Source organism: Condylura cristata, unplaced genomic scaffold (assembly GCF_000260355.1).
Source record: "Condylura cristata isolate star-nosed mole 26May11 unplaced genomic scaffold, ConCri1.0 scaffold00031, whole genome shotgun sequence".
NCBI classification, from domain to species: domain Eukaryota; kingdom Metazoa; phylum Chordata; class Mammalia; order Eulipotyphla; family Talpidae; genus Condylura; species Condylura cristata.
This window is the reverse complement of record NW_004567132.1, coordinates 16,480,160-16,491,635: the sequence shown is the minus strand read 5'-3', so window position 1 is coordinate 16,491,635 and position 11,476 is coordinate 16,480,160. Positions and strand designations below refer to the sequence as shown.

The 11,476-nt window shown below is 34.3% G+C and overlaps 1 protein-coding gene across 1 annotated transcript in view; it reads left to right on the top strand.

Moving 5' to 3' along the window:
* DUSP11 (dual specificity phosphatase 11 (RNA/RNP complex 1-interacting)) overlaps positions 1-10,836 on the top strand; it is a 15,268-nt gene extending 4,432 nt beyond the window's left edge. The window contains exons 3-9 of the mRNA XM_004691532.2: positions 1,793-1,924; positions 2,840-2,963; positions 5,346-5,406; positions 7,036-7,082; positions 7,580-7,655; positions 7,872-8,057; positions 9,196-10,836. Coding sequence (XP_004691589.1) covers positions 1,793-1,924; positions 2,840-2,963; positions 5,346-5,406; positions 7,036-7,082; positions 7,580-7,655; positions 7,872-8,057; positions 9,196-9,394 — 825 coding nt within the window. The 3' untranslated portion in view covers positions 9,395-10,836. The remainder of the gene's footprint in view (positions 1-1,792; positions 1,925-2,839; positions 2,964-5,345; positions 5,407-7,035; positions 7,083-7,579; positions 7,656-7,871; positions 8,058-9,195) is intronic.
* The last annotated feature ends 640 nt before the right edge of the window (positions 10,837-11,476 follow it).

Genomic DNA, 11,476 nt, shown 5'->3' with positions numbered 1-11,476 from the left:
AGGTTTTTTGTTGTTCCATATGAATCTCATCAACATTTTTTCTATTTCTTTGAAGAATGTCATTGAGATTTTTATTGGGATGGCATTAAGTCTGTATAATGCTTTTGGCAGGATGGCCATTTTAATGATGTTAATTCTCCCGATCCATGAGCAGGGGATGTCCATAAATAAATCTTTAAAAAATAATTTGCAACTCAACGGTATCAGAGTTCCCTTTTTACCTGCTATGTCTTCTGGTTCTCTGAATTTTAAAATTGCTCATTTTGTAAAGAAAAATGTGGGTTCTTATTCACATCTACCAGTGCCAAACATTGTGTTTGACATATAAATACTTAGCAAAACTGCTGAATGAATGAACTGTCAACTCACATTTATAGTTACTGTTAGTTTGCTCCTGAATTCCTCTCCCTTTCTGCCATTGTCCTAATTCAGGGTTCTAATCTGTGACGCTAAAGTGGTTTCAGGAGGTTCCACAAGGGTTCCTGTGCAGCCTTTTGCCTGAAAGTACATCAGCAAGAGCAAACACAGGAAGACTTTGGTTTCCTTTTCCTCTGTTTAGCCACATCATTCCTGTATGATATCATTTTGAAAAGGCCTCTTGTAATACTGTGTACTTGTTGAGTTTGGGGAGTGTGTTGTAAGGCACCATAAAGGGGCTCACAAAGCTGTGTCATTGCTCCTAGTGCAGTTCATGTTCATGCAGTAGAGTTAGGGAGATGAATTACCCTGGTGTGGCAGTGAATCGTGGCATTGGTTTCCTTTGTGTTTTATGGAAGTCACCCAAAGTGAAAAAAAATGCCTTAGTATTTAAGTTACTTCTCAAGCACACACTGGAATAAAAAATTACAGAAAGTTGACTGTCAAATAAATGCCATGGCAAGAAATACCTAGGAATTCAAAAGGGAGGGGAAATGATAAGTTACTTCCTATAGGGAAAGAGATTTCCTCCAGGGTTTGTGACTTAGTTATGTAAGGTTAGTTATAGTTCAAATGGCTGGCCATGATAATTGATCCATCAGATACAAGTCTACAAGAAACTGACTGGAGAGATTTTGTACCTTCTTGAATTAATATACTCTTCAAAGTTTATAATACAATTTACGTAAAATGCTTATTAACATATATTCCTAAGTTAATTTATAAATTTAATATCTTAAATGGGAATTCTCCAAGTTAGGCTGATTCTAAAATCCATAAAGAAAAATAAATTTAAATAGCTAGGAAAATTCTGAAAGAGAATAATAGTATAATAAAAATACTAATAATAAGAATACTACTACTAGTAGTAATAATAATAATAATAGCAGCCTTGTAGAGATTAACCCATATTATAAAGAGCTGCTGTGTATACCAGAACAAATAAGCCAATTATGGAAGAGTATTTAGGTATAAAAGCCATCCTTAATATATATGCATATTTGGATATTATTTATAAGTATCTACTTGCAGGGTTTCTACTTGAGGCTGGAGCTCAGTGATGGACAGAACTGATGTGGTCCCTGCCTTCTGTGCCATGAAGTCTGGTTGGGAGGCCAGGGTGAAACAAAAACATAAAATTTATTCTACATAGCTGTTAATGGGACTGGTGTTTACCACCTACGTGGTAGAGTGTTTAGGCTGCTTTTTGGGGCTTATTTCCTCCTCTCCAATCTCTCTGGAGGAAAGGATTGTGATATAGCCTGTAAATTCCAGAAGAGTGGAAAACTTTCCTTTGAATCTCATTGTATGTTAACATCACAGGGCTTGGATAATACAAAGATGTTGTCTGTCTTTATCTCATTCTCTGTGACAGAGTTTTGAAGAGAAACTTGCCCCAGAAGAACGTTTTTCTCCCTTGGATCTTTTAAACAAAATCCAAGAACAGAATGAAGAACTTGGACTGATTATTGATTTAACATATACTCACCGCTATTATGAACCAGAGGTAAATGGAAATCTATTTCGTTGGAAAGAATCTTCTTTTTTTTTGGTAATATTATAATTCACAATAATTGGTAATATTATAATTCACAATAATTCAGTAGTTATCTTCTGCTAGATTGAAGCTTGGTTTCTCAAGGGTTATTGTTCAAAAACAGAATCAAATGGTTTCCTTAATTATATTTAATTTTTAATTGTCTCAACATGACATCAAAGATACGAATTAAGCTATAATGTTTGATAACAGACCTTTTGACAAGACCATAGTAATCTCTGACACTTTCTTTGCTATTTGTATGGGAAAAAAATGTTATACATTCACCTTGTACATTTCCTGTCCCAGAACTGGGAAATTTCCTTAAAGAGCTTTTAATGGGAATGATATTTATAATCACTGCTAGCGGTGTTCACTGCTACTAGGCTGACGTTGTTTTTAACTTAGAAACTAAGAGCTAGGCATTTATTTTAATATAAGATACATAACATGCTCATACTGATTCTTTCATTTAAATTCACAGCTATAAGATTTTCACTTGATCTCTTCTTTTACTATTACCTAATTTTTCCCAGCCAAACAGTATCTGAATTTGTTATATCTCACAATTCAAATACAAGTTTTTCTGATTATTTACAGTTGCTTTATGGCCTTTGAATTACAGAATACTAATAGAATTATATAATTTTTATTTATATATGCATTTATTCACATGAACCTTTGTTTTCACTTTTATGTCTGTTGACAATCTGAAGTTTAACAAAAATCAAGTGATACTTCCTACTTGAAGCAAATAATCCATTTGAATTGCACACCTACTAAGTTTATTATGACCTCTTGGTTTATATTCTGGCTCCTTTAATGGATTTTTAATTCTTTCCCTACAAATGAAATAATACATATTTTCATGGTTTTGCTTTATAGGACTTACCAGAAACTATTCCTTATTTAAAAATTTTTACAGTTGGACATCAGGTGCCTGATGATGACACTATTTTAAAATTCAAACATGCCGTTAATAGGTTTTTGAAAGAAAATAAAGATAACGGTGAGGTGTTATTTTTTTTCCTTGTCTGAACTTTGGTATATATTTTGAATGGGGTTAGGGATTTTTAGATTTTTAATAATTCTGACATTAGGCCTGTGATGTTTAAAAATGTTAATATGGAAATGTCAGATCATCCTGATAGGGTTAGGTGTTGTTCTTATTTATAGCTGTACATAAACAATTTAGTTTGGAAAGTGATTTTAGTGAAAATGTGAACTGAACTAGCTCACATATCTTTTTTTGAAACTTGAATGAGAAATATACAATAAAATTATTTTGTCTTACTATTACTTTTTAATTTTATTAAGAGGTGAGAGGCGGAAGAAAAGATTAAGAATCTCAGGGTCTTAGAGTATATAAAAGAGCCAACAGAGGGCAAATGTTAAGAGTGAGACAAATCCCTAGAAACAAATAGAGTGAACCAATGAAATTGCATCCTCAAAATAGATATTTAAGATATTTTTGCTGCTTTTCCACTTTGGGTATATATAAAAAAGAAAGGACACTACCAGTTCTTAGTCTTCAGACAGAAAAAACTTTCGAAGGCTGGTGTTTTCTTATTGCTTTAAAATCTGCCTTGCTCTGTTGAGAACAGATCTTAATAGCTTCTGAATTTTAAGGATCCAGTTATTTTTTTTCTGGTATGCAGCTATCAGAAAGAATATAGTTTTTACTATATTTTAAGACTAAGGACTATCTTGTTTTTAGAAAGCCACTGACCCACAGAACAGAGTGCTCATTTTGTTGCCTGCTTTCTAAATTTAGTTTGAGGAATGTAGTCTTTATTAAATCTGACAGGTAGCAGATAGTCCACATATCATGTATGTACACACACATATTAGCACATATGTATGTGTGATTTATTACAGAAATACAGTGTGAAAGATGTAGAATTTATATGTTTATTTTAAACATTGAACAATATGTTCATTTATGTATCATTAAATTAAAGGTACTGTTCTAAGAAGTAGGAATAAAACAAGTTCTTGTCCTTATATCTTTATATTTTAATGGGAGAGAAAGAAAAAGAAATTAGGTGGACTGTCTGGTGATAATCACTTCAGAGAAGAACCAAATAGGTCATTACAGAAGTAGGTGAGGTCATCAGAGAAGTCTTCTCTATTGAGGTGGGCCTTATTTGAGCAGGACTTTCGAGAAACTGAGAGACCAAGCCATTTGGATATGGTCATCAGGGGGAGTGTTCCAAAGCAGCAGGAACAGCAGCTGCAAATTCCCTGAGGCACAACTATGCCCAGCATGTTTGAGGAATAGCAAGGAGGCCATTGTGTCTAGGTCAGCAAATTCAGTCAGAGTAAAGTAGAAAAAGGAATCTGAGAGGTTGGCAATAGATCATATCATGTGGTCCTTGTAAATTATAATTCAGGTCATCGTGGACTTAATAAGGTTGGAAAGACAGATTGGTATATATGTATAGAGTTCTAAATGCTGTGCTTACAATTTGGACTTCTGTGCTACCTGAAGATTTTTAAGCAAGAGCAAACTTTGTGTGTTAGTAAGATAACATTTTCCATATGGAGGATTAAATGAATTAGACTTCATCCAGTGCTTGTGACTTACATATCTAAGATTAATTATAATTAAAATGGCTGGCCATGATAATTGAACCATCAGGTACAAGCCTGCAAATAGGGAGGTAGTAATCAAGGCAAGAGATGGGGAGTGCCTTCTAGACAGTGCCTTCTTACCTAGTTACAGGTAGATTTTGTGGAGATCAAATATACTTTTTTTTTTTAAGTTTCTCATATATTTTTAAAATGATGAACTAACATCATCTATGGCATAGTTAGAAATATCTTAGACTTGATTCTAGTCTTTCTTCTGTTTGCCTGCTCTTTAGTGTGGGCTTACAGCTCCATATCTTGCTTCTTTAATGTAAAATACAGTTTTACCCAAGTACTTCACAGATCTCATGAGAAATAACAAGAGATTGGAAGCACTCTGGGAATTTTAAGAGTATTATAGAATTTAATTCTTGTTAATACTCACTATTAAATGTGTAGCTTTCCATTTGTTTCATTAGGAAACAAATTTCATTGTTTTTATAGCTCCCTTTTTCTATATTTAAATCTATTACCCATATTGACGGGCACTCTATGTTAAGACAAGTCAGTTTCTCTCAGCGCAATTTTCGCAGTTTCTATCTGGCCCTGCCTTTTCCGGTTTACACATAAGGCATAATGGGGGAGAGAATGAATTTTTATTTTATGTTGGATAATTCTGTATATGTGTTACTTTAAAAACACAGTTCTCTTTATAGTTACTTATTTTCAGGGAGGGTAATGTAGTATTTAATAAATGTTTCTCTTCAGAAAATTAATAGATTTTAGTGTGCCCACTTAACTCTGTGTTCCTGTTTTATAGACAAACTTATTGGTGTCCATTGTACCCATGGTTTAAACAGAACTGGCTACCTCATTTGCAGGTGAGTTGCCAACTTCAAGTGACAGGCCATATTTAAATTATCTTTTTACAGTTGTAAACTAGTTGCAAAATCAATAAAGTGTGAAGTAGAAAGCAAATCTCTTCATACTACCCACTCAGAGATTACCACCATTAATAATTTAGTGCCTACTTTTTCAGACTTTAAAAATGCAGATATAAGCATATATATATATATATATATATATACACATATATACACACACACACATACATATATACACATATACATATATACACATCTATATAATTTAATGGTAGATATTTTGTTTTATAATTTATATAGTGGACTTCTTTCAATGAAAGTGAGATCTCATTCTTTTTTAAAAGTAGCACTGTTCCTTTGCTTGTTAGTAAGTATAAAAGTTAGAACGGTTTGATATTAAAAGACAGTGAAGTCATTAATTTTCTTGTATGAACATGTTTGAATACACTTGGTTGTCTTGGAGATCATTTCACTCAGAATGGAATTTCTGAATCAAAGCATATATATACTCTTATGCCTTTATGGATTTCTACACTGTACTGATTCATAATTGTTCATTCAGAAAATATTTATTGAGCATCTGTTATGTGTAAGCACTGTACTGGGTACTAGCAGAGATACTTGTGAATACTGCCAGTCCAGAAAGGGAATAGATATTTAAGAATCACACAAATGCATTTAGAATTACAACTCTGAAAAATGTCACAAAAGAGACAGTACTATGTATCTAAATTAATAGACTTTGACCTCATTGTGGAAATTAGAGATTTCTGTAGGGATGTTTGAGCTGATAACTTAAAGATGAGTAGGTGTTAATTAGTTAGATACATTTAAGAGGGAATATGGAACCAGAGATATGGGTAGGAGTTAGATCATATTGGCCTATGTTTCAAGTCTTAGACTTTATCTTAAAAGCAACAGGGCACCATTAAGCTTTTTGTTGTTTTTGATTGTATATGGAATATAATAAAATTTGCATTTTTAATCTATTGTTTTGGAGACTGTATAGGAGGAAAGAGTAGAGAGATAAGTTAGTAGACTAGTGAAAACTGAGGCACAATGGTGGCTTGCACCAGGGTGTGGTGGTTATTTTGGTGGAATTATTGGAACATATTCTAGACTTTTAGGTAATATATTGTTAGAAAAACGGTGGTGAGTTGAAGATAAGAGTAAGGAAGAAATTACAACAGTGATATGATATTAATATTTCTTTTGCTATTCGTTGGTTCCTGATAAATATTTTGCCATGTTAAATCCGTTTTTCGTATACAAAGCAATTTGCTCAAAAATGACTTTTTTTTTGATTGTTCTATCTTACCTGATTTTTTTTAAACATCTGCTAATTTGGTTTTGGTTCTGTATTTTCTTTTTCACATATTAATTGAATTGTATTAATATAAATAACTACATTAACCGATTTTCTAAAATTGTATCATCTTTGTGTCCTTGTAATAGAGGCTTTTTTTGTGGTTGTGTTAAATCATTCTTTAAAAATTGTTGGACTAGATGTCCTGATATTTTCTGAGGATTTTTATGTCTGTATTTGTAAGATTGGACCTTTTTTTAAAAAAAAAATCTTGATTTTTTGGGTTATGTATAAATGACTCAAATTATGTTGTTCATTAGATATTTGATTGATGTAGAAGGCATGAGGCCAGATGATGCAATTGAATGTAAGTATGAGGGTTTGTCACTATTTTTCCTATTTATCAAAGTTTAAGGTGAAACTGAAAACATTTCTCAAATTTTGAAAGAAAAAAAAAAGCTTGTTGTTCCTTTATCTCTTTTTGTTAAGACTTATTTATGCATACAAGAACTGGGGTACAGGCCAGAGGTGCATGAGGCGGGGGTAAGAGGACTCACCAGAGACAGGGTGAGGAGCAGAACAGGCAGATGTACTGAAATACACTGCTGAGGGGAGTAACAGGTGAGACAGGAGAGATCTGCTGTGCCATATGGATCACCTCCCTGGCTGGGGATCAGCTTGGTTTTGTTTGAATATAAGATAATCTTTTGCCAAAAGTTTGTAAAGTATATGTATATGAAAAGAGTGAGCTAGCTAGCACAACCCGAATAATTAGTCTAGTCCAATGGTTTCTAGCTTTGATCTGCTTTCTATAAGAAAAGTTTGCTTTTTGTAGTTATTTTTAATAGTTCATACACTCCTCAGTATTCAATAGGTGCCGGGGACATTGCTTAGAAAGACAAAACTACATTGAAGACCTTCAGAATGGTCCCATCAGAAAGTAAGTTGCATTATAGATGCGAGATTTGTGGTTAGGGGAATCTTTTTTTATATATTTAAGTTGAATATATCTATTTTTCTTGTAACATATTTACTTGCTGGGGAAGCCTAAATTAATGGGAATGGGGAGAGGATGGGATTATTTTCATGGACTAAATATAGTCACTAAATTGTTAAATTTGGAAATGAATTAATATGTGGAAACATTCTCTTTGAGGAATCGGAATTCCAGTAGATCCAGATCAAGTAACTTTAAAGACTCAACACATATGATGGAAACAGTCCATACCAGGCATAAGTCTGTTAAACAAGGATCAAGGAATCACCTGCATCGGACCCACGGTTATGCAGTAACTCCTCATCATTTCCACACTCATACCCAAGCTTTGCAGCAGTCAGTAAGGTATTTCTTCTTTTTTCTAGAATAGAAATAGAAGTTAATACTGTAAGTTAATATTATAAAATAAATGTTATAAATTAACATACATTATATCATAATACACATAAATACAGCTTTATAAGTTAGTGCAAAATGGATGATGGTAATTATGAGGAGCTGATATTCTGGTGATCAGTTTCAACTAAGAGATATCATCTGCTCTCTATTTTGCATATAGGGCTGAAAAATTAAATATAGGATGGGGAATATGAGACTTTTCAAAAGTAATTGGGAACAGATTTAGAAAAATTTGGTTCTAAACTTAAGTTAGTAATTTGATATGACTACCAAAAAGGATTTTGTATTCTTAAGCTACAATTTTAGGAATAAGGAAGGTTGCCATACTAAGCTACTTATTCAATGTTTGCTACATAATAAGGAGTTTGAGAAATATGTTGAGTGATTGAATATAGTGCTTTCTATACTTTGAAGTATTTCCTTGGATTTAACATGAAATTAACAAATATGTGCATTTATATGGTCATTAAAGTTGTGTTCCAAAGGTCTATACCAATTTTAAGTGCCACTGTCAACACAAGCAATTTTTTTGAGATATGTGCATCTTTGAAAAGTGGCCGCATTTAAAAAAAATCTTTAAAATATGCTAATGTATTTTATTAAATCATTTAACAGTCCATCTGACTGTTAAAAAAAATAGAAATTTAGAAAGCTAAATATCTTACTCAAGAGCACGCACACAGCAAAGAATGACAGAGCCAGGCTGCAAATCTGGGTCCAGTCTGTCAACCACTGTACTAGACTGCCTTATCAAAACTGTTGCTAAATTGGCAAACAATTGCTATTTTAACTGTACTGAGGTTATTCCCATTTCTAAATGAAAATATTTTGTGAATATAGCTCTTAAAATTTTGTGCATTATTTCTTTAATGGAATATACTTTTCCCTAAAATTTGTCTTCATTTCCAAAACAACCCATGAAACTTTAAGGTATTGTTAGCTCCATTTTATAAAGAAATAAGGAATTCAAATATTAAGCAGCTTATCTGCTAAGCTCAGATAGAAAGCAGCATGAGAATATCTAATACTTTATGAAGTTTACTATGTATTTTCTTATGATTAATAACAGTTTGTTTTGTTTAAGACAATTTCCATGGAATCAGAACATTTACCAGGGAAGCTATATTCCTCCTCCTCCGCCTGGTCCCCCTGGAGAGGACTTTTCACATCAGAGATACTCTTGGAATGTAATGCCAAACACCAGTCAAGCAGCCCAGAATAAAAGATGCCCTGACAGTTATTATAGACTACCCTATCCAACCTATTATGGATGGACTGAGTGACAAAATCTTCCCTGGAGATCTTTCTGGAACTGAACAGGACTGAAGACAGTTGGAGTGATTTTTTTGTAAGATGAAGGTTTACAATCCGTAAATTGTTCCCTTACGTGTTCAAGCTTAAATAAAAATTATATTGGTACTTCTTTACTGACAGATTTATAGTAGTTACAACAGTGAAGGAGATATCTGCTGTTCTAGTCTTAAATTTTTTTAAAGGAAGATATTTTAGAACTGATAAGAGTAATACTTCCCCTGTAAATTATTGTTCAAAGTTCTGTCTTCTTTTTCTATGTATCTCCATCTGAATAGACTTGTGATATGAGTGAATGTATATACACTTGTATTGTTTTTGTCATATTCTGTTGACCCAATCAACAGTATCTTTTTCCTCAACTATATAAAACTTTTATTAAAGTACCTAGGAGACAGTATATTTAAAGTCTAGTCACTCCTTGCATTTTTGTGATATTTCTTTCCTTTATCAATCAGTCTGTTGTGAGATTTGACCAGCTTCCTTTAACTGAATTGCCAGATAGGCTATTTAACACAGGGGTAGTGAGTAAACATTTAAGCTTGATTAACTGGACAAGAGAGACTGACTGATAAGTCAGAATACTGGATAATTTACCTGACAAGGTAATTAGCAGCTGGCTAGAATTATTCAGTAAAACTTGAAAACTTTTATATACTATAAGGATTGCTTGTTAAATATGACATTTAAAGCCTGGGATATTTGGGAAGACTTCATGGCTCCTATGTTATTGCTTCTCTACTGAATGTAACCTGCTGGAATTTTTATCTTCTTGCATCTCATAGCAGAGTGGTGCCTTGATTTTGACTTTTTTAAAGTTTTCCCTTCTGATGTTTCAGTGTGCTAGAACTTGGGAATGTTTGTTACATGTCATTGCAGAAGTCAGAAACTTTTGTTTGCTCTACCATCTTGACACATTGGTAGATATTTGTGGAATATTTGAGCAGTGTGACTTCATTTTCTAAAGCCTGTGATTTTGAGGATTTGTATCACAGAATGTCTGTTAGTACATGTGATAGTTATTTTCTCTTTTCTGTATGAACAACATGTGGAACCAGACCCAAGGAAGTGCTCCTAGCTCAGTCACTCCCTGCTCTGTATCTAGCTCACTCATGCTGCTACCTTTCACCCAAGTGATGGCTTATGATGTTTCCCGGTCTGCTAAAGGCTAGTTTTGTGGAATTGTTCCCCAGGATATATCGCAAAGGCTCACTTGGAAAGAAATTGGGCAAGACAACTGATGAAGCAACAATGAACAAGCAGAAGCAGGTAGGGGATCCTGATAGTTCAGTGATTTCTAAGGAATTCCTTGGCAAGCAGTTTCTAAGAAGACATTGCCAACATAAGTGCCATCATAGAAGCACTGCCATCTTGAGAACTTTTTTTTAAAGATTTATACATACAAGAACTGGAATACAGGCCAGAGGTGTGGGATGGAGAGTGAGAGGATTCACCAGAGACAGAGCTGGGAGCAGAACAGGCAGATTGACAAAGTACACTGCTGAGGGGAGCAGTCGGCAAGATAGGAGAGGTCTGCAGTGCCATGTGTGTCAGCTCCCTGCCCGGGGATCAAACTTGTGCTGCAGTAGCTGCGGACAGCTTCACAGTGCTGTGCTTTTAACCCCTTGTGCCACCCAGGAGGCCCCCTGAAAACTTTTTTTAAGATTTATTTATGCATCCAGAACTGGGGTATAGGCCAGAGGTGCAGGTGTGGTGAGAGGATTTAACCAGAGATAGAGTGGGGAGCAGAACAGGCAGATCCATGAAGTACACTGCTGAGGGGAGCAGCGGGTGGGTCAGGAGAGGTCTGCCACGCCATGTGAGTCACCTCCAGGGTAGGTGGGGATCAAACTCATGTTGAAGTGGCTTTAGCTTCTTAGTGCTGTGCTTTAACCTACTGTGCCACCACGGAGGTCCCCTGAAAACGTTTTAAAACATTCTTTCATTGTTGAAATTCCAAGTGTTTCTCGAGAGGAAATTTAGGTAACATCTTCCACATTACAGAACGTTGTCCAGTACTCACTGAGCTTGTTTTAGATGACGGCTGAGACTTC